The 22,910-nt window shown below is 37.1% G+C and overlaps 4 protein-coding genes and 1 non-coding gene across 9 annotated transcripts; 3 read left to right on the top strand and 2 right to left on the bottom strand.

Annotated features, from left to right (window-relative positions):
• Positions 1-28: 28 nt before the first annotated feature.
• LOC140788775 (uncharacterized) lies at positions 29-2,979 on the top strand. Its single transcript, XM_073138223.1, has 5 exons — positions 29-490; positions 843-1,021; positions 1,623-1,935; positions 2,186-2,268; positions 2,506-2,979. Exons 1-4 carry the CDS (start codon positions 89-91, stop codon positions 2,264-2,266), a joined length of 975 nt encoding a protein of 324 aa, XP_072994324.1. The 5' UTR covers positions 29-88; the 3' UTR covers positions 2,267-2,268; positions 2,506-2,979.
• A 1,305-nt stretch (positions 2,980-4,284) lies between these two features.
• Positions 4,285-5,241, top strand: LOC140789152 (L-type lectin-domain containing receptor kinase VIII.1-like). Its single transcript, XM_073138759.1, has one exon. It carries the CDS (start codon positions 4,285-4,287, stop codon positions 5,239-5,241), a length of 957 nt encoding a protein of 318 aa, XP_072994860.1.
• Positions 5,242-7,222: 1,981 nt separating this feature from the next.
• TRNAM-CAU (transfer RNA methionine (anticodon CAU)) lies at positions 7,223-7,294 on the bottom strand. The gene has a single exon. It is a non-coding gene; the product is annotated as a tRNA-Met (tRNA).
• Positions 7,295-8,140: 846 nt separating this feature from the next.
• LOC140788774 (uncharacterized protein At2g39920) lies at positions 8,141-11,806 on the bottom strand. 4 transcript variants are annotated; one of them, XR_012109091.1, is made up of 6 exons: positions 11,595-11,799; positions 10,981-11,168; positions 9,552-10,002; positions 9,288-9,470; positions 8,912-9,140; positions 8,141-8,672 (listed from the first exon to the last, which is right to left on the bottom strand). XR_012109091.1 is itself a non-coding variant. In XM_073138221.1 (5 exons), the coding sequence occupies exons 2-5, from the start codon at positions 11,048-11,050 to the stop codon at positions 8,963-8,965; spliced, it is 882 nt and encodes a 293-aa protein (XP_072994322.1). In that variant the 5' UTR covers positions 11,051-11,168; positions 11,595-11,806; the 3' UTR covers positions 8,635-8,962. The 4 variants fall into 4 exon arrangements, 2 of the variants coding, with proteins under 2 accessions (XP_072994322.1, XP_072994323.1); XR_012109092.1 differs by lacking the exon at positions 11,595-11,799 and adding an exon at positions 11,392-11,534; XM_073138221.1 differs by having other exon boundaries at positions 8,635-9,140; positions 11,595-11,806.
• Positions 11,807-14,247: 2,441 nt separating this feature from the next.
• Positions 14,248-22,784, top strand: LOC140788772 (protein DEFECTIVE IN EXINE FORMATION 1-like). Of its 2 annotated transcripts, none has more exons than XM_073138217.1 (13): positions 14,248-14,555; positions 16,380-16,490; positions 16,905-16,987; positions 17,207-17,324; positions 17,391-17,551; positions 18,278-18,777; positions 18,875-18,945; positions 19,614-19,870; positions 20,263-20,444; positions 21,248-21,531; positions 21,674-21,791; positions 21,956-22,138; positions 22,234-22,784. In XM_073138217.1, exons 1-13 carry the CDS (start codon positions 14,389-14,391, stop codon positions 22,549-22,551), a joined length of 2,553 nt encoding a protein of 850 aa, XP_072994318.1. In that variant the 5' UTR covers positions 14,248-14,388; the 3' UTR covers positions 22,552-22,784. The 2 variants fall into 2 exon arrangements, with proteins under 2 accessions (XP_072994318.1, XP_072994319.1); XM_073138218.1 differs by having other exon boundaries at positions 14,287-14,555; positions 17,399-17,551.
• Positions 22,785-22,910: the final 126 nt, after the last annotated feature.

Raw genomic sequence — 22,910 nt, 5'->3', positions numbered from 1 at the left:
TTCTAAATTAACGAGCTTTGGAGTACCAACCGTTAAAAAAAGGGAGCAAGGACCAACCTATCCATTGGGTGGGAGAAAAGAGGAGGAGATGAAGCCCGTGGCTCTACTTCTACCCCAATCCCAATGGAGTCATCTCCTGCCCTTCTCCTTCTCCTCCACACCAAAACACAACACCTCCTTCTCCTGCTTAGCTCCATCCATCGCCGGCGGCGGCGGTGAGCTGACGGCGAGGGAGAGGAGGCAGCTGCGGCAGGAGAAGCGGGAGAGCCGAGCAGGGAGCGTGAACTGGAGGGAGGAGGTGGAGGAGCGGCTCCTCCACAAGCCCAAGAAGCGGAGCCCAGCGTCGTGGACAGAGGACCTCAACCTCGACCTCCTCGCCCGCCTCGGCCCCCAGTGGTGGGTCGTCCGCGTCTCCCGCGTCACCGGAGAGGAGATCGCCCAACGCCTAGCCCGCCTCCTCGCCAGGAACTTTCCCCAATTGGAGTTCAAGGTCTTGGCTTTCTCCTCGTTTTTCCAAGCTTACATTTTTTTTCTATTCTCTTTCTACTAAATTGAGCGTCCTGCATATTTATTATTGTGATCTTGGTAACAGATTTAGACCTTATTTACTGGATAATTTAAATGCATCTACCAAATTACTCTTCGTTTAACTTGATTGGAACTAAATTGAATAGCATCTGCAGCTGTTTTCTACTTTCTGTTGTTAAAATTAATCCTAAATCTTTTTATCATGTCAATAGAGGAATATTGTGTCCTTTTGGTATCTTAGAGGTTGAATAGTTATTGTGATGTGCTCAATGTTGAAGTTTTATCGACTTCTTTCTGATGTGCATTGCTTCCAGGTTTACTATCCAGCTGTTCGGGAGAAGAAGAGACTGAAAAATGGTACTTACAATGTCAAATCTAAGCCGCTTTTCGCCGGATGTGTCTTTCTACATTGTGTATTGAACAAGGACATTCATGACTTCATCAGAGAATGCGACGGTGTTGGAGGCTTTGTAGGATCTAGAGTTGGAAACACGTAAGTGCCATCTTATTCTTACATGCTGTTCTAATGCTTTAGTATTATTTTTTCTTTTTCTCTTTTATTTCTGACAGTTTATGTTTTGTCCTCTTTACATTATTTTCTTAATTTATGGCAAATAGTAGTTAATGACAACAGTTTTATCTTGTAATAGGGATTACTTTCGGCACCTTAATTTGAAAAGTATAGGCTGACTGGCTATTTAATATATGTCATCCTGAGCCATGATAATAGTTTTCAATATCAATGTACCTTCATTGGCTGGAGCCTCCTGCAATAGCTATTTGCGCTATCATGCTTATTTAAAGATGCAATTTCTTCGATAGAAACAACCATGTATCCTGTGGTAAGCGATCAGAATAATTTCTGCAGAACTTCTGGATAGTTGGTTAATGAGATAATAAGGCCATAACTAATTGTAAAATTCAATAAGATGAACACAACCCTCCTACAAATATTAAGTGATTTGTACAAGATAATAAAACATGCATACACAGACAGCTACAAAATTTCAGCATCTTGATTTATTTGAGAAACATAAAGTTTTACTTTTGGTGGCTGCACTTTTTGTACAACAACTGATTTTCTGTCTATGCAGTAAGCGGCAGATTAACAGGCCTAAACCTGTTTCAGTTGACGAGATGGAAGCAATCTTCAACCAAGCAAAAGTAGAGCAAGAGAATACTGACCGAGCATTTGAAGAAAAAGCTAAGGAAGATAATCTTCATTCTTTTGTTGATTCTGGAGGAAGTTTAGAACTTAAGATAGAAGATAGGAAGAGGAATAGATCAAAGAAACAACCTTCTAAAAATGGCCTGGCTCTTACACCAGGTACTAATGTTCGTGTTCTCTCTGGGCCTTTCACAGAATTCACAGGCTGTGTCAAGGAGCTAGATCGTAAGAAAGGAAAGGTACATGTTGGATGATAAATTTATGACTAAAACTCAATATTCATTAGTCATAAGTAACAAGAGTGCCCAACAATCTTGCACTATTTATATCTACTAAAAGATGTGACCTGAAACTTGAAAGAATATCACCAATATAAGAAATGAGGAATTTATCGTTTCTTGAAATTTGATTTCCATATTTCACCCATAAATTAAGATTTGTTTGTTCTTCCTCTCAAGATGTGACACTGATAAGTAGCCACCCCTGCAGGCCACTGTTGGACTTTCGTTGTTTGGCAAGGAGAGCTTTGTGGATCTGGAAATTGATCAAATTGAAGTGGTTAATGCATAATGGTAATAGGAACTCCCCTTGCACTTTATGAAATTTGAATCCTTATTTTTTCTATCCAGGAACAACACTAACATTATATGGGGGCTATTGCAATATCGATCAAAACAATGTAGTGGAGCAAAATAAGAGTTGACATGATATGAGAGAATTGCAAGTCTAGGAAAATGTTTCTGAGAATTGATATCAGGTTATCTATATTATTCATTTGGTGTCTTTTTTGTGTTTGTGATCTTGAGCAGGCTTCGTTCCCTTGGCTTTGGCCAGCTGTTCAGCCAAGACAAGCGAGAATACAGACGATCATATATGGAGCTGTGGAGCATTCATAGCTTTTCAGCTAATAAAAAATAGCAACCAAAGTTTGGGAATGGGCTACTCGCTACTGTGCTCTTGCAATTGAGGTTCTGTTAAGTTCTTATGGAAGACAGTGTCACCAAACAGTTATTTGGTAATTACTCACAAACTGTTGATTGCAAACGCTGCCGGCAACCTCCAATATTTGGCAAAGTGATTCATGCTGCGCAGCTGCACACCATTTCTCCAGAGATCTGTCTAGCCAAGATGAGGAGTACATGGATAACAGGTGTAGATTGTAGTAATTGGTTCAAGAATGTCAAGAGGATACAGAGGGTTTATTGTTCTAATGAGATATCTATTCTGACAGAAGATAAAAGGATTTTTTACTTATACATATACATTTATCCTTTTGGTGAAAATTTTCTTCATGCTACTTCTAAACAAAATACTACATTGTTTTTTTCTCTATTCCTTTTGATGTGAGTATTTTTTTCATTATACCCTGATGACACAACTGATCCTGTGCTTGAATCATCCGGACCACTACCTATATAATTCAAGTAGTATTACAGAGGAAATTGACAGGTTGTGAAGCAGGAGATGGTGATGTATGTGAAGGTGAAATATTGGGTTGTCCGTCAATTACCATGCTTGATATAGAAGACTCTTTTGCATGCAAAAGATAAAGAAGAAATAAAAGGAAAAGAAAGCATGAATCGTAGCTTATTCTTTTGTTTGCCATCAACGACTTTAAAGTAGGTGATCTCAGGGCTGCCTCTTGACCGGCAGCGAAACGGCCCACGGAGTAAAGACAGCGACGAATTTGTTATGTTTGCCGACTTCTGTTGGTTTATTGGGATAAGGCCAGTTCGGATCCGATCCAAACTGCACTCCACTGTGCATGTATGAAGGTAGTAGCCCTGTGTGAATTTAATACGAAAACGTACAACAGCAACATACCAGGCAATAAATAACGATCAAGTTATGGCCCTCTTTTGTATTCCAACAAGGTAAAAAATAAAAGGAAAAGGCTGTACACTAATGAATATGATATCACAAAGCCAGCCAATTCAAAGAGGCCGCATACCCATACTTAGATGTGCAATCTAGTTTAAAAAAAAAATTAATCATGAGTTATAAGGTTAATTATAGTGAGACTCCTAAAATATTACATTCTTTTACGTACCTCCGCTAGAATTTTTATTATCTTTTTTTTAGCCGTGAGTTTATTAAGTACAAGTCACACGAGTAATTATATAATATATTTATTTTTATATTTTAATTTATTAAAGTACTCTTATCTAATTAGGGAGTATTTTGAATTTTTTTTATTCATAGCGTACGGAGATAATATATTTTTAATAATTTAAAAGATCTCTGTCTTAAAAAATTTAGAGAGTATATAAAAAAAAATAGTGATATGTTGAAGGTCTATGTGTAATTATCCAAACTTTTCTCACCAATTAATCGCTGTTTGAAATCGAGTAGCAGATCCTACTCAATTCCCCCCACTCTGAGGGACTTACTTGAGGAGGTACACGTTGCTCGCGTATACTCCGTTGGATGGATAAATCCAACGGACGAGATCTTTTCATCTTTGACCCAGAGATGAGGCACCTCGACTTCCTCCTGAGATCACTCTCCTCCTCCCTCCTCCCTCCCCCCTCCTCCCTCCTCCCTAACCCTAGCCATGGATGGAAGAGGTTGGAGCTAAGTGATAGCCAATGGAGATCTCCTTCCTCGCCCTTTTGGCCCTCATCTTCTTCTCCTCCTCTTTTCACCTCTGCTACAGCTCAGAAGGAGGCCGTCTTTTCCACTTCGCCTTCGACTCCTTCGATAAAAATCGCACCTCTGCTTCGAATATCGCGCTCTATGGCGATGCCGAGGTAGTGGGTTCAGCGCTCAGGGTGTCGAGCTCCGGGAGAATCGTATACGAGGAGCCCATCAGATTTCTCGGGAGGAACCCGGGTTTCTCGACCTCCTTCTCCTTCTCCATCCTTGGTGGCGGTGGATTTGCTTTCTTTTTGTCTCCGAGCAGCGCTCGGATTGATCTGGTCGATGGAATTCCGCCCAGCGTTGTCATCGTTGGATTAGAAGGAAACCACGTCGAAATCTATGTTGGTAGTGATCTAGCCGTCAAAAGCAGCGATTTGGTCTTGAACAGTGGAGAAAAGCTGCATTCTTGGATTGATTACAACGGGACTTCCGGTAGATTGGAAGTGAGAGTGAGTAAATCTAGGGTTTTGAGACCCACAGATGGATTGGTTTCTTACCCAATTGATTTGTCCAACGTGCTGTGGAGGGAGGAGATGCTTGTGGGGTTCAGCTCTTGGACTGGGAATTTTAGTAAAAATAACAGTTTGTATTCATGGGCATTTGAGATAAATCATGGAGCTCCATATCTGATGCATTCTGAACCTTTGGATCCTAATGTGTTCCTGGTGCGGCCCCGAGAGAGTCCTTCTCCGGCGCATGCGGCGAGGAATCATTCCTGGGTGATCCTGATTGCATTGGTGGTTGCTGCTGCTTTTGGATCCATGGTCACATTCTTCACACTCTTTGTTTGGTTTGCAGTTGTTGCTCGCCGGCCGATTGCTCCTGAGAAGTATCCTGTGCACCCGGAGGAAGTTGTGTATGAAAAGATTGAGCAGGTGAAGGATGCGGCAAATGCTAAAAGTTAGGGAGTTTGAGGTGAAGTGTGCCTTCTCTGTTGTACATTTGTGTCTCTTCTTTGTTTCACTCTGCAGTCTACATTTCCAAAAATTCGGGTGGAAACCGTAGATTTTGTGGCAAACAAATGCTAAAAGTTCGGATTTGTTTCCACAAATGCTTCAGTTTCCATCTAGAAATGAAGCTACTTCCTTTGCTTTCTGTTTTAGTGCCTCAAGTAGGTTGTATGCGAGTTTACTCCTTGGTTTGTAATGGAAGCAAGTCATTTGGGGAATGCATATGATTGCTCCAATTGGAGTTCTCAAATATGTGTTAGGAACTAGTATTTATATGTCTTGCCAAATTGAGTAGCTTCTATTCTGGTCAATTCATGATCTTATCACTAATTGCAAGCACTCTTGGTCAATTCTGTTTTGAACATACTAGTAGGAACACTTTCTAAATTGTAGCAAATGTCATTACTCCTAGAATGTATGTCTAGTTTTATCTTTAGATCATGCTAGAAGATAAAAGGATCCATCTTCTAAAAGTTTAAGCTTAAAGAGTAATTGGTGGGTAAGCGATTGTTCCCCTCCTATTTTTTTCTTAAAAATTAGATGCTTACATAATGCCATTAGATATATGAGAAAATCTTTTCAGACATGATCAGCCCAAGTCCTTCAAAAGTTTGTGCTAGAATTGCATTATTATGATTGGGCTGAAACAAAGACATAGGCGAACTATTGAGGAATTAAGGCATAAAAATGAGACTGTTCTGGTAGAATTTTTAGATATTGCCTCATAATTATTGGCTCTTTGAGTACATCCTGAGATGCAACTCAGTTCAAAGCACTTTGTACCACTTCCATTTTAGGGGCTTAGATAACTATGGTTTGCCTTCAATTGCCAAACATTAGGATAATGGAAAGAAAAACCATGTGAAGCTTTCTGCATGAACCTTCTCCAGGGAACATAACTGTTATCCTTGTTTCATGGTGGACGCATAATAGCCAGACTATTAAGGTTGAATTAAGTGGATATCATGCAACCATAGTTATCCTCAGAATTGTTATCCTTTAGGTGACATGCATCATAGAAATTAATGCCCGAGTGAATGGAAGTACAAGAAACAAAAGGAAGAGACATCCATGTTGCATTTCTTTAAGTTATAATAACCTTTAAATCTCCATTTATCTAGTACTTCCTCATATGTATGGCAAACTTTCATCCCAAGAGTTGAAAATTTTAGTCAACAAGGTTCTGACGAGTTGATGCTGAACATGATTTCTCTTAGGCCATGCAAATTTTTGGGAAGGCAAGGATTGATATAAAGAAATCATCTCTCGAATCCATGATAGGAAACTGTGATCAAATATTGAAACCATCCTACTCTGCGCCGCAGACGAGGGAACAATTGAACAAATGATATGAAGGTTGATGCTAATGAAAAGAAAGCATCATTACTCACTCATTTACTATATCTTTTAGCAACAATTCGAGTGGTTTTGTTACAAGGGCATGCCTGTGCTCATGATCTCCTGCTTTATTCATGGCTAAAATTTATTTCCTCTCTGGCAGGATAGTATTAAATGCAGTCTGGATTACCTGACAGTTACCTCGCACCAAAAGGCTTTTCCTTTGTGCTGGTGATTTGGTTATTAAATTTTCCATTTGGCATTTGAGTTTGCTATCTAGAAATTATTTTTCTTTTCTCCGTTCAGATCAATGATTCTTATAGCTATGAGAATCATTGATAAAAGTAAGTTTCTCTTTGGTCTAGAAGAGAAAGGGGTGATATTGTCCTAAATCGCGAATGCACACTTTAATTGTATTATTATCATGTGTAGAAGTTAATTAGAGCAAGTCATGCATCGTGCGTGCTATCATCCATGGAGAAATACCATTCTTAATCTATCCTACAACAGAAGGTTTCCTTCCTCCCTTTGGAGATGGGCCCATAATCTATCCATAATATATTTTTTAAAAAATTATATTATATTGGAAGACTTCTCTTATCAGAGCCAGGTTTCGATCCTGGGACCTGTGGGTTATGGGCCCACCACGCTTCCGCTGCGCCACTCTGATTTATGAAGTGTCGCCTGTATACTTTTTAAAATAAATCTGATTACACTTCCCCTAATTCTCCTCCTACTGGGTTCTCTAGTCCCTCTTTCTCCCCTGCTACCACTCATCTCATATCTTTTCTCTCATCTGCATTGCCGCTGTCCGTCAACACTGTCTTGGCCAAGTCTGTGGTACTCGCCTAATCCCGTTCTCTACGCATCTGCACCGGTCGCCGGTCCCAGTCTCGACCCTCCCGCACCTTGTGACCTCCTTCGTCGCGCCTCGCCTCGTCGCGCTCCGTCGGTTACAAGGATTTGCCATGCCTCATCCTATCTTGAGCTATCTATTTTTGAGAATTATCTCTATGATGTAATAGGATATAACATACAAATCTTTGCTCTCTCCCCGCTCCCAGTTTGTCTTCTTTCTTCTTTGTTTGTTTTTTCTAGTTCTTGAATTCACAAAGTCTACTCAAATGGGTCTTTAGGTGTTTCATTAAATTCACTGGAATCGCCGGCATGCCTATATTCTTGTAGTGCTGTCCATTGGCCAAGCGAAAGGCTTGCTTCTGAAGCATTGGTCTATCTCCTCTATTTCTATTGTGTTTGAGTGCTTATTTTGATACTTTCGTTTACCGTTGTTCAATCTGTATTGCAGCCAATTATGAAGTTTATTCTTAGGGCTCTTGTCCTATTTCCTCTTTTATGTATAAGTTGTAATCGATTGATTGAAATAAATGATATTGATAAGTCTAAAGATTTTCTTTCAGAAAAAAAAAATGGTCAAAAATTATCAGACACACTCTAATATTATATTTAATATTCAAAATAAATTAAACATTTAAAACAATTATAAGCATACTTAAAATAATAAAAAAACTCACTAAATATCACTATAATTGCGCGCAATTATAAGCGGGACTGTTTAGAAATGTTAACAAATCTATCAAGATTATTTTTTTTTTTTCTGACTCTCATGCTGATCATATAACAAAGCTCAGAAAGAAAGATCAAGATATCGACACACCACGTCTAGCCAAAAAATCTTCAGGCTCTGCAGTCACTTTTTCAATGTGTATGTACGCCCCCAGATCAGCACAGAAGTGTCTGCTAATTGCTTCATGAACAAATTCGTCTCTTGCTTTACAAGATTTTCCTTTTTTTTTTTCTTCTTTCTGAAGACTTAAGCCAAAAGGTTTATTTTTCCCTCTTTTCTACATAACATAATTTGTGCCTCTCGCAGTACTACCGGCATAATTGCTCCATCCCCTCTCAATGAATGCAAATGCCACAGTACCCAATTGAAGGATTTTGAATCAGGTTTCCTTCACTAACCATCCAAGTCTCGTGGCCACAGCAATCTCCCGTTCAAAATATCCACGCATTATTTGCATCTGATTCTATAGAGTAATGTAGAAGATACATCAGAAATAAGCGTAACTGAATAGAATTGGGGGGCTAAACTGATACATAGCGGCCACTTTTCTTAAACAATGTGTACCCATTTCATGGCCTTGCTTCCATATCAGGGTTTATACCCAAGAATAAACTCTCCGTCACGAGATAAATATTTGGGAGTATAAAATATGATTGACGTAAAAGATACTTGCATCATCGTGTTCGAGAGTTCCTCGCATACCTTCTGCAGTTTTTTCTTGCTTCATTTGTCAGAACTCTTGGTTTCCGGATGCTAAACCCCATACAATATCGGACTAATGAGCTTGAAATTACGTTTTCCTAAGCATGGACCTTGCAGAGCATCCATTTGACTGCTAATCATACTCATAATTCGAAATCCCTGATTTTGCAATTGGACTCTTCTACCAGAGATGAATTCCCAATTCTCCAGGTGAAGTTCATCATCAGTTCTGCAGTTAAAGTCCATGTAAAAAACAGTTAAAGTCCATATAAAAAGTAAAAACCATGGAACCACTATAGGATAAAATTCCAGTAAGATTTATCTGTTAATAAATTCCTAATAATATCCAGATCTCTACAACAGAGTGAGTAAATACCTCATGATCAATGAAGACCATTCATTATAACCTGCAGACTTGAGGCTATCCACAGTGGCGTTCCTATTCTTTAAAGGCTTCCTTGAAAATAAACTTATATGCCATCCACTGGCTTGGAGTTTCTTGAACAACCTTAAAATAGTCATATGAGTGATATGTTTCAAGCTCTCAACCTGCGTACTCCTGACATAAAGTTCATATTTGAGGAACAGACAAAAATGATGATTGTATTAGAAGTAGTTTGCAAGGTGTAGGATCACAAACCTCTGCTGTCCGGAATTGGTGTAGGTGGTCGTTTCTGATAGGAACATATCATCTACATCCATCAAGATTACATCTAAACCATCATCATCTGGTTTCAATGCACTGAAGTAGATCTCTACCAGCTGCACTGTAAAATTCAAATCTTGCAAGAAACGATGTTCATAAATATGTTGAAATATAGGTTGCTTGCAGATTGAGGGAGTTTCATCCTCTTCAAAATTGTTAAGCTCAGCATGAAAAGCAAAAAGTTTGCAATAGTTATAGACATCGCTTTCTCTAGCTTGCTCAACGACCCCAGCATGCGTAGTCTGACATGACTCTAACATAACAGTTAGTGCAACTAGCAAAGTAAGAAATAGAATCCCAACTGTCACCAGTGCAGTAATGAAGATGGTTGCAGCAAATGATGACATAAAGATACCAGATTCCATCATATAAGTGCTTCCCATTTCTGCACAAAGTTACACACAAGAAGGATAATTAATACTTTATGACTAACGACTGTTGCAAGAATATTGCATGACAATTTCAGTAACCTAATAGCCCATCATAGTATCTTTAGGATATGTATCACTCTTTAGATTGGAACCAAGACTTCCTATTTATTATACCAGAGAAAATTCACATCCATTATGGTGTTATGATTCCTGGTCCAACACTTTAAAAGAACGTTAGCGATATAACTAGAAGGGTTGTAAGACCCTTCAAAAACATATTTAACTTAAACTATCTTATATACTTGCATCAAATTTAAAAAAAAAAATCTAATCTAGCAGGGAATTGGATTTCACAACATTATCAACAAGTTTTAATCTAATCCAGCTAATTTCTAATCAGCTTAATATATGCACGTCATTTCTTTATTTCTGCAATCCTATTACTGCAATTCACATATTTTATAGTCAATACCAAGCAATCTATAATTGCTTGAGCAGTTGAAAACTGACTTACTCTCATCTTTGACTAATTCTCTGAGCTCTATGACAGTATAGAAAGAGTGAGATTGATCTTTTAAATCGGTTCTGCTTTCCATGATGACAGCAGTGTGACAGATTGCTCTTGAGAACACGATAAGTATTTTTTTCAAGGTATATTCATATCTACACCAGAAAAAAGAATATAACAATGCATTGATACCTTGTTGCTCACGGAGTTGATAGGTCTTAACTCTTAACATAAGGAGTTAGTTTGGGCACATACAACCAGGTGAATTGGATGGAAGCGGTTGATCGGAAATAGACATTAAGAAATGTGGAGCCCGGTTCCATTGGAAATGCAAATTTTCACATAGAAGTTTTCCAAAAATTAATAGAAAAACAGAGATAATTTTCAAATTGATGTGATATTTTGCATAAACACACCGCAAGCTTACACAAGTAGGACAAACAAAAATATTAGGTGGGCATAAGAATGAAGAAAGATATCATACCAGAAGGTCTTCTACTCAAAAGGCTATTGCTTGAATCCTCCGATTCCATTCTATCAGTGAGAGACGACATGGAATCAAACAAACTAGCGTTTTGACATCGAATTAAGATAAATTCCCCAATCCAACTTCCTTGACAGAGCGAGAATATCTCGTAGTAGGATAACCATCCCTCTTCTCAGCTTCTCTACCTATAAAATCAATAAACATACCCTTGCTCATTCACACTAAGCAAAGCTTACTTTAGAAGTTGGGACCATAACAAGGCATAAAGACATGAATCCAGACTACGATTTTTCTCAGCTAAAGAGAAAAGAATGCAGACTATTACTCAAAAATTGCTAACACGACAGAAATATTGATAAGCAGAGGTTTATAAAATGATAATTCCCAAAAGTATCATCAAAAGAACACCTTTTTCATTCATCTTTAACAGACAAGGTATAAACTCTGCCCAAATCAACAACAAAAACGTACTTCGATAATTAAAATCAATCTAGAAGTACAGGAGGCCTTGTTTAATCCTTAGAAAACATGTTTCTTTTCCCCTAAATCTTATCAGACTCTGTAGATATTACCCTCAATTTATGGAAAGCGTTTGGATTAGGATCAATTACCGGAGGGCGAGATCGAAGACTATGACGAATCGCGCGGAAGGAGCACGCGATCCACGAAATAAACCCTTATATCTCCTTCCATTTAGTGAAGTACAGGCACTCGAGATGCTAGATATTGCCACTCTTTCGTCTTATCGAATCTTTGCTATTTCGCTGCAACTGCCCGAGGGGAATGGGATATTTTGTGATCTTTTGACGAGTCCTAGAAGCTCAATCATATGATTCAGAAATCACTTTCATACTGCCGGGGACACCTGTCCGGTCGTGGGGCCCTCGGTGACACCTGTCGCAGCCACTACGAAGCTTCGTAGAAGTAGGTGATGATTCCATTTATTATGGAAACTTTTGAAATAAGGGAGTAATTTTTCATAAATTAACTCTTATTTATTTATAAATAAGTCCCTAAGATAATCATAGCTACACAAATAGACTAATCCTCCTATAATATATTTTAGTAAAAAATTAATCATAATATATATATATATATATACATATATTTAATTTGAAGAGAGGTTTCCTCTATCATATATAAAATTATCTATAATTGTGCAATATGATTAAATTCCTACGAGATATGCGCAAATCAATTGCTACTTCCTTGTGTCAATTACTAACACAAAATATAGCCTAATTAATGCTCACTAATATATAGTTGAGAGTAATGGACATTAGCTATGAATCCTATGCCCTAATTCCAAATTTCGTTGCATCGAGTATAATATATGGAATGGAGATTCAAACCGACTCAGATTTATTAAATTTTATATTAATTTTTAAAAAAATTAAAAATATTTAGGAGTTAAAATTTAATTATAAATTTTAATTTGAGACTAATGTTTTACACACAACTCATAATATATGTGTAAGTCTTATAAGAAAAAAGGAGATAGAACATAAGTTATTGAGTAAGGTTTAAAGTGATTTTTTTTCTTATATTTTATGTTTTTATGATCTACATAGTAAAATCGGCAGAAATTTCCAAGGACTAGATGAGCCAGGTAAAAATAGAAATAACTTTAATGCATACAGATGCTAACACTTTCAGAATCTCTAAAAGACTTAAAAAGAACAAAACCTAAAACTATAAACAATTTAAACTTAATATTAATATTAATTTTTCATTAAACTAATGTTAAATTTAAAAAAAAATGGTCTGAAAAAGATCAAGCCAACTTGGGCTTGGCTCGAGATGGGTCAACCTGAGCTTGATCACATATAAACTCAATTGAATAAGGTTCCAAATATAAATACAATACACATTATGACATTAACATGTACCCATCTCTATGCCTGGCATCAAGCTTTCATTTGATCCATCAAACATAGACCAGGTTTAAGATTTTGGAAAAATTACATTTAGAATCTTTGAACTCTTAATAATTTCATATAGATCTTCTTTTTCTGTCTTACATTAACTTCCTAATCATGGAAATATCCAAAATATCTATTTCTTTAGTTATATATTTAATATGATTAAATTCCTACAACTATGATAAAAATCTTATCGGAGGTAGAGACCGTTAAAGATAAAGATACGAAGGGGGAGAAGTAAGCATGTCCTACGGGACTAGGGGGGTTAGAAGCTAGACGCGACCGTGCCAAAGGAAAAGGTGACGTTGGTTGGTAAAGGAGGAGGGAGATATAGAGGCCGAAGGCATAGTTGAGAGAGATGTGAGGGCAAAAGCCAATTAATCTTTTATTCCAAACATATCTAAGATACAATCCATAAGGACATATTTATAAAGATTAAATTTAAAAGTCTCAAACAAATCTAACTAAACTAGTCTTCTTATCTCCTCGGATTAACCCTTCGTTTTACAATCTTATCCAATTTGATATTATTTGAACATATGTTAAATATTGTGCGAATATTTTTAGACTCTCTTAGACTATTTTAATCTTAATCTAAAAAAAAATTAAGAGTATAATAATCAATTGACGTTTCTAATTTATACCGTTAAAAATTGAGAGATTTCTTTAGATCAATATGTAATAAAAAGAAAGTATAAATTGTATATACAGGTACTTTTCTAGATTTTTAAAATGCTACAATTAAATCTCTCTATTAGCTTTTCATAATTTAAAACTCATATGCCAAGCACGTGAAGAATATGTTATTTTTAGATAGACAAAATTACCTTATATAAATTTAAAAAAATATTTTTAAAATAATTTTGTCATTATCTCCTTTTTTTTTTATAAGGCATTATACTCTTCTTTCCTAACTCATTTCTTTACATCTTCTCCACATGGTTTCCAGTACAAACAGCAACAATACTAAATTCCATACATATTTGGCATCATATGCCTTCTACCTTCGCATCCTTCGAAATATATACGAAGATGAGAGTGAAAAATTAAAAGAGAGAAGGGAAGGAGAATGAATTTTTAATTTTATATTATCAGCTAATAAATCGTAGTATTTCTCTCTAACAATTTAGATAGAAAGGTAAACAGCTAAAGAATTATAGATTTTTAAATGTGTAGAGAGGTATTTATATGTTTTTAGTACAATTAGGCCTTTGTTAATTTATCGAGCGGCTCGTTAGGTTTGTGCTTTGGCTTGGGCTCGGGTCTCTTTTCCAAAGTCAACGCCTTGGGATGTCCAGATATCCTAAAATCCATATCGGATATCGGAGCTCCGAACCGGATCCGCTTCTTCTTTTTCGGCTCGAGACTTCGATGGCTCGCCCTCGCCCATCGCGTCACCTGCCGTTCCTCTCTCTTTCTTTCACCCCCCCCAATCCCCTCCGATCCCTCTTGGCGGGTTAAACCCTAACAAGGGTTTCTTTGGATGAAAGCTTCGATGAGCCTTCTCGCTGTGGCATTAGTCCTCTCGCTTGTGCTATCTTCGCCGTGGGAGGTCATCTGTGCCTCCGATTCCAAGCCGGAGGAAGTGAAGAACACGAACAAGTTCCGGGAGCGCGAAGCGAGCGATGATTTGCTCGGATATCCCAATTTGTAAGTTCTACCCATTTATTTTTATATTGTTGGATTTAGTACTCAATTCGTCGTTATTGTTCATGCGTGGGAGTCATTTGAGTTCCAGATGAGATCTCATGATCTTATGAGATAAATTTTATTAATGGACCTCTCTTTTTGGTTGTTTATTTGTTGATCAAACATGAAAAGAAACGAACTTGTTGTAGTGATAAATTTTTGTTGAATAAATCAGTAGGCTGAGGCTCAATAGAAAAGGATATTCAGGAAAGGTCAATGTCACGGTTCCTAATAGGACAGCAACAATATTTTGAAGCGAAGTTTCAGGTAGCAAAATACACTTGAGTTGTCGCAACGATCCTGAAATAGTGGAGGACATTTGTAGGTGGAGAAAGGAGTTGGGCTTTTTGGCACAGAGATAGGAAGAAGAGATATAGAAGAGAGAGACAGAGCTTCTTTGTCGCGTGGAACAGAGTAAGGGGTGGAGTAACAGTGGGGCCAGCTATTAGGGTTTCAATTCCATGTATCTATGATTCTATCGCTTGTGAAGCCTTAGATTAGCTCTTGGTGAATCTTTTCGGGTCCTTAACTAGGAAATAAACCAAAACCCAATAATAATCAAGTTTGGAAGTGATTAGAAACACAAATAGGCCCATTTGAATCTAACAGGAAATAAGAGCTTAATGACTATCGTTAGTCCATTTTTCCATTACTAGTCTAGAAATTGACTATGATCAACAACCAACTGAGTTGGTGTGGCAATTCCCACACGTAGATTAACCCTATTTTTTCTTTTTAAAAAGCCAACCTAAATTGGCCAAATTAAGTAGCACTAGTCTAAGTTGTATCAAAAAACTAAAACTGAATGAAGTCGGGCCTAATGGAACCCATCACACGGTAACTTTAGCAATGTTTTTTCTTGATAATCTTGGGTTTTGGTCTATATGGATAAAATTTGGTATCTGTCAATCTTATCATATAAGACCTGTACAAGGAAGTGTTGCTCAAAGCTGATAATGACGGTTTCATTTTGGGTGGTTACCTCTGTGTTTAATAGTTGTCTCTAGCTGATTAGTATTATTTCTTTTTGTCAATGGTGTTGGTGTTTTTTATTTTCTTGAAAAAAATTGCTGCATCTTGTTCAAACAAATGAAAGGAGGTTTGCACAGGGGTAGACCACTAAATTTCTCTTGGTTCTTTTCAAATATACTAGTCATGAAACTGTTAGTTCGCACTCCCTATGGAAATATATATGAAAGAAACTGTTGGTTACTAAGAAAACAAATACAAGTGTGCAAACTGCAAACCAAGTGTTAACTACTAAATAAAGAAAAGGAATAGCCTTAGCTGCTTAGGGAGGGAGAGGGAGGTGGCATGCTGAACTTTGTAAAGAAAGTTAAAATTGGACTTGTGAGAAATAGCTTGTAGGAAGTGTTTACAGGAATCTGGAGATGCATAAGGATAGACCTTATCTTACATTAGGTATATGCAGTTATGCACAATAACGACATTAGCTTATAACATCACAGCCTGTTGGTATAGAAATCATGATTATAGTTGTGTCAAGTATGTAAGATGCACACTCTTATCTTGTTTGGAGAGGGTGCACATTATTTTCACCTAAAAGCACTACTACTATCTAGTTTTGACATATCTTGACAATATGCCTACTTTTTTCCCCATATGTTTTCCTTGAGATATAAAGCCTGTTCTGTATTACAAGCATCCACAGCGAAAGCAGTGTTTAGTTGTGCATACTACATAGTACCAATGATCTGGTTGTTTTTATCTTGCATGAATACAAAGATTTCCTAAAAGATGGTCGTATGTTTCCGTTTCTTGTAGCGATGAAGACTCTTTGTTGAATAGCAAATGCCCAAAGCATGTGGACTTGAGATGGCAGACTGAAGTTAGCTCCAGCATTTATGCTACTCCTCTCATTGCTGATATCAATAGGTAAAATTCCTTGGAGTTGGGATATATGCAACTTGTATGTTTTAGAACTATAGCCACAAATTTGTTACCATTTTATAAACCTATGATTTGGATATATTTCTACATTCATTTTGTTTGTCTCTTGTGCTATGGAAGTACATTTTGATATTAACTTGTTATTTAACCTTTTTGTTCCCTCTTCTGACTTTTTTTGGTTGCTATAGAAGGAGTTATGCTATTGTTCTTCATTACTTTTTTGGTTCTTTTTTATTTTAAAGATAATCTGTCTGGTAAAATTTTAGATCTTGTCTGAATGAATTTAACTTCCATTTCGGTCTTCTTTTCTTTTGCCATGCTCAGCGGTTCATGGGAATATGAACCTTTTTTCTCTGATGAGTATACTGACATGGATTGTTCTTTTCTCTGTTGCATTAGTGATGGAAAGCTTGAGGTAGTGGTGCCATCATTTGTTCATTACTTGGAAGTGCTGGAAGGTTCTGACGGAGATAAACTAGCTGGTGTAGTTTGAAACCCTTTACTACCTTCATTTGTTGTAGGGAATCTTTGATAGTAGTACTGACTAATCTATTATAACTATTTGCACTTCTTAAATAATGCTTAAGTTTCAGATGTTATTACATTGCTACCAAGATATTTTTTGTTATTTCCTCCTTTTGCTTCTGTTGCTTGCTGAATGTATATTGTCCCTTTTACATTCATATGGCAATTCTTTTCAGGCTGGCCTGCCTTCCATCAATCAACTGTTCATTCTAGCCCACTTTTGTATGATATTGATAAGGACGGTACAAGAGAAATAGCCCTGGCCACTTACAATGGGGTGATTAATTTCTTCAGGTAAGTAGTTCTAGATAATTTCTTGATGGTTCTGGAATTATAGTTTATGGTTTAATTGTTATATAGGGTTTCAGGCTATTTGATGATGGATAAGTTAGAGGTTCCTCGTAGAAAAGTTCTTAAAAATTGGTATGTTGGCCTATACCCCAACCTGGCAGAGCATTCTCCTCCGGATGATCACGATAATTTAGTTGGTCAGAAAGCTTCTGCTATGGACTCCTTATCTTGTAAGTGATAATAATGTTGTCAGTATATCAATTGTTATGGTTATCATTTATGCTAGGATCTATTTAATTTTTTCTGACTAAGCTATTAAGCAATAAGCGCATACTGCCTGGAAAGCCCTCTATGGGTAATGATCAATCTAAGAGTTGGCTTTATGATAGAGAATACGCCCAAGTGTGTGTGTGTTTGTGCGGGTGTGTGTAATATGTTTATGTATTTATGTACATGTTTGTCTTGCAAAAGAATGTATTTTCTGGGTAGGTTCGGATGTATACTCCTATACGAGGCAGTTCATATTTTTGTTCTCAATGTAAATAAATATTACAAAACTTGAATGTAAAGGATGACATGAATTGAGTAGTTTCATGTTAAATAAGTTACATCATCAACTACCTAAGTGATACTATGGCTTATCAGTTGGTTGGTTGGCTATTTCACACAGAAAAATATAAAGTACATTGCCATCTGCATTAGTTGGTTACTGAAATAGATATTTTATATTTACAATGCCTGTATTCTGTAGAGAAATTTTTGGTTTCTTCTGATCATCTTTGTTTCATGATGTACAAAAATTGGATGCGTTTAGTTTCTTTTTCTAAAACCTGTTACATTTGGTTATCTTCCTTTTTTCTTACATATCTGTATATAAGGTTCTTGCAGCACATATTTGTATTAATTGAGAACCTTGATAGATGAACAGCTCGTTCATACAATGCATTTTTGTGCAGGGATGAATGGAAGCACATCTGGGCAAAGCAATACATCAACAGTTGGAGATATCCACTCCAACACAAATGCATCTAATCCGGAGGATAGAGAACAGGAAGCTGCTCAAGAACGACAAAACAATGGGTTTCTGAACAATGTAAATATTACCACTTCAAGTAACATATCCACTGGAAGTATATTGGCAGAAAACTCAAAGCTTACTCAGAGAAGACTACTTGAAGACACTGAAAAAGAGGGAGCTCATGAGGGCAGTTCTGAATCTCATGCCAGTGATAGTAAGGTGCACACGGCGACAGTAGAAAATGATGAGATCCTAGAAGGAGATGCTGATTCGTCTTTTGACTTATTACGGGATGCAGAAGATCTAGCTGATGAGTATCATTATGATTATGATGATTATGTTGATGAGTCCATGTGGGGAGATGAAGACTGGACAGAACAGGAACACGAGAAAATTGAAGATTATGTGAACATAGATGCACACATACTATGCACTCCAGTAAGTGTAATGTGACATCTATTTTTCATGGTAACACAGTCCATATAGCCTTGTTAAGAAGAATAATTAATATTTTGATTTCTCCCATTTTTATCAGGTAATTGCAGACATAGACAATGATGGCATACAAGAGATGGTTGTGGCTGTATCCTACTTCTTTGACCGTGAGTAAGTTTTTTCTTTTCCATTAGAACATCTACATAGTTACTATTTACTGGATTATTTTGTGAGAGACTGCTAGAGAATGAGAACTCATTTTTATCGCACATATAGGAAACTCTGCACGAACTATAACTGATGTTGTAACGATAAGGAAACTGCATGTTATATGTTATCATATTGAAGTTATGAAGCATACTACCAGAAGTGCCTGAATTAACCGCTGTTGACCAAGCACATTTTTATTTTGGATAAGTTTTATCTCTTATAGGGCGTAACTGTGTGACTCGGTGTAATGGTAACATTTGCCCCTTGCATCCTCTTGGTTAAGAGTAAGTCTTGGAGACAACCTTCTCGAAAAAGAAGGCTAGGCTAGCATCTCTCCTCCTTAGACAATACATACATGAACTAGGATGTTCTCTTTACAGTCCATCACTTGCCTCCATGTTGATTACAAATTGATCATGGCTTTATGAGGGACTAAACTTCATTTCCAATTCGGCTATCAAATTCATTTGAATATGTTCATCTAACTGTAATTTTGTGCTGATATGATAAGTCTTATAGAACACAATAGTTTACCTTCCGAAATTAGCTGTTTGATTATACTCATTGCTCTTTATGTCTTTGACATCTTTCTATGTGCTCTAGTAACTTGCTAGTTGACAAATTAACAGGTATTATGATAACCAAGAACATCTGAAGGAGTTAGGAGGCATCAATATTGAAAAATATGTAGCAAACGGCATTGTAGTTTTCAATCTTGATACCAAACAAGTTAAATGGACCGCGGATCTCGACCTGAGTATTGATTCTGGAACCTATCGTGCCTACATATATTCTTCCCCAGCTGTTGTTGATTTGGATGGCGATGGGAATATGGATATTCTTGTTGGAACTTCAGTTGGCTTGTTTTATATTCTGGATCATCGTGGTAATTTTCTTTACTTCGTCGTAACATATCTCCACTTTTCTACTGAACCTAGATATTTGTGATCTATTATATCTTTTTCTAGTTGCAGTACATATGCTTATTGTTATATTTAGCTGACATTCCTTCGACAATATCTCCTGTCGTTATAATACATTTGTTTAATTATAATTGGATGTTCAAAATCTCTACCTCTTCTTATTCTTTATATGCAATCTGATTTAGTTTATCATCAACGAAATTTTCAATCAGTACATCCCAATTGAGGAATGACTTTATGTTGATATTTATAATGGATCATTTTTGAACTTTTAATAGTAACATATTTGTCAGCTATATGACTTATTTTACTACTTTGGAGTTTTGATTTGTCTCTCATGTATCACTGTAACTAGGTAAGGTGAGGAACAAGTTCCCACTTGAGATGGCTGAGATTCAGGCGCCAGTTGTGGCAGCAGATATTAATGATGATGGTAAAGTTGAAATAGTAACAACTGATACCCACGGAAATGTTGTAGCATGGACTGCACAAGGAGACGAAATTTGGGAAGTGCATCTTAAGAGTCTTATTCCACAGGCAAGCCTATCTGCACTTACCATTTGTCTATAGGTGACTTTGCAAATCTGCACTAGATTAATTCCCTTTTTGGTAAGCTGTGGTCAGGTCATGCTCACAATTAGCAAATCCAATTGTGTTGACATGATGTTGCTGTCTTGGTAAATTTAATGATGTTGCTATCTTGGTAAATTTAATTGCTTTCAAATATTCTCCTCTTTCCTTCCTGTTTGGTCTTCCTCTCTTGTGGCATCTTTAACTTAAAAGCGCATAACTCTCTTTGCTGGTGCACTATTTGGTGAACTTATCTGAACTTCAATTTTCTCTTATTTCATCTTTAATTGGTGTTAGCCTGCACCTTCTGTAAATACAAATACTGATGCTTTCTAATCTGTGTATTCTGGTGGGATCACTTGTGATTCATTTTTAGCCTTGCAGTTAATAGAGGAAAGGCATCTATCTATAAGCAATCGAGTGCTTAGTAGGTGGACCTACATGTGAGATGCTCGATCAACGTTGAGCTTCTCATTATAGAATATTGAGTATTGACATATGCATGAATTGGCAAATTATTGAGAATCCCTCAAAGTAGGATTTTTTCTTCCACTAATTCCCAATTAAATCAGCCTCTCTCTATATATGGAATTCATATATCTAGCCATTACTTCATTTTGTGGAATGCGTCTATTGTGGGCCTTTAGATGCAACCACACATCAATATCCTTTGGGAATTTATTATCTTTATATATTGTTACTTTATCTCTAATTATGATCATATTGCATAGTAGCTTTCAAATCTGATGGACATTATCAAATGATACCAGGGTCCAACTGTGGGTGATGTCAATGGAGATGGTCACACTGAAATCGTAGTCCCTACAATATCAGGAAACATATATGTTCTTAGTGGAAAGGATGGTTCATTTATCCGTCCTTTTCCATATCGAACACATGGAAGGGTCATGAGTCGCGTTCTCTTACTTGATCTCAGCAAACGTGGTGATAAACAAAAGGGACTGACCCTTGTTACAACTTCTTTTGATGGCTATCTGTACTTGATAGATGGGTCAACAGCTTGTGCAGATGTGGTTGACATCGGGGAGACTTCGTACGTGCTTCCCTTTGATTTTGTTAGAACCACTACAGAACTAAGAAAGCTTTGTTGTATATTCATATTTAAATAAATCATGAATAAATACACATATTGTGCTTCCATGCTGAACCGGTTGATGTGTCCCTGTGCTTGACAGATACAGCATGGTCTTGGCTGATAATGTTGATGGTGGGGATGACCTCGATCTTATTGTTACTACAATGAATGGCAACATCTTTTGCTTTTCCACACCCTCGCCACATCATCCGCTTAAGGTTATTTTTATTTTTATTTAGCTTTTTGTTATAATACAATTGATGCTGATGGTAGTTTCCATCTGGATCAACTTAATAGCAAGTAAGTTGGATTGAAGTCCTTTTTTAGTAGTGAGAAGTCTGGAGCTTTATAGTATCGTAAATTGTTGCTTTCTTTTTTCTAGGAATGGAGATCCCCAAACCATGGGAGGAATAATGCTGCATACCGATATAACCGTGAAGGGATTTATGTGTCACATGCATCTAGAGCCTTCCGAGACGAAGAAGGAAAACATTTCTGGGTGGAAATTGACATTGTGGACAAGTACAGGATACCTTCAGGGTCCCAAGGGCCTTATAATGTTACTGTAAGGCGTTTCTTGTTTCCTCAGTGATTCCTTTTCTTTTACTGATCCATCAATGGATCTTGTAACATCTTTCTTTTCGTTTTGTTGGCGTTCAGACAACTCTGCTAGTCCCAGGAAATTACCAAGGAGAGAGACGTATTGTGGTCAATAAGCTCTACAATCAACCTGGAAAGCAGCGGATCAAGCTTCCAACTGTTTCTGTTAGAACTACAGGAACTGTGCTAGTGGAGATGGTTGACAAGAACGGACTGTATTTCTCTGATGAGTTTTCACTTACATTCCATCTCCATTACTATAAGTTACTGAAATGGCTTGTTGTCCTGCCCATGCTTGGGATGTTTGCGGTTCTTGTCATTCTCCGTCCACAAGAAGGTGCACCTCTGCCATCGTTTTTACGAAACACAGATTTGTGATCTCATGTAATATTTGGAATTCGAGTTTGAGCAATGTGAAAAATCTTCTCTTCTCACGTAATGTCGAAAAATGAGGATGTAATTTTGGCTCTCCATGCGTCTTTTGGTTATTTGAGGGCTAAACTTCCCTCCAAAAGAGACTGCAGGCAACCATTCTCTGTTTTGCAGGATTTCTATTCAGGTCGATTAGTTGAGTTATATAACTTATATCAATGTGATTCAGTTTCCTTTTATATGTTTGCCCGGCTTAAGGCCTTTATATTTACTCTTTAGTAAGATTTGCAAATCAAATAAGTAGTCGTGTTCTCTCTTCTGCTGAGGCTTAATAACTAATTCTGGATTCTTTCATCCTGCCAGTG

The sequence above is a fragment of the Typha latifolia genome, chromosome 5, assembly GCF_019914945.1.
Source record: "Typha latifolia isolate L0001 chromosome 5, TyphaL0001v2, whole genome shotgun sequence".
NCBI classification, from domain to species: Eukaryota; Viridiplantae; Streptophyta; class Magnoliopsida; order Poales; family Typhaceae; genus Typha; species Typha latifolia.
Note: the sequence above shows the minus strand (reverse complement) of the source record. Positions and strands in the feature narration are given on the sequence as shown.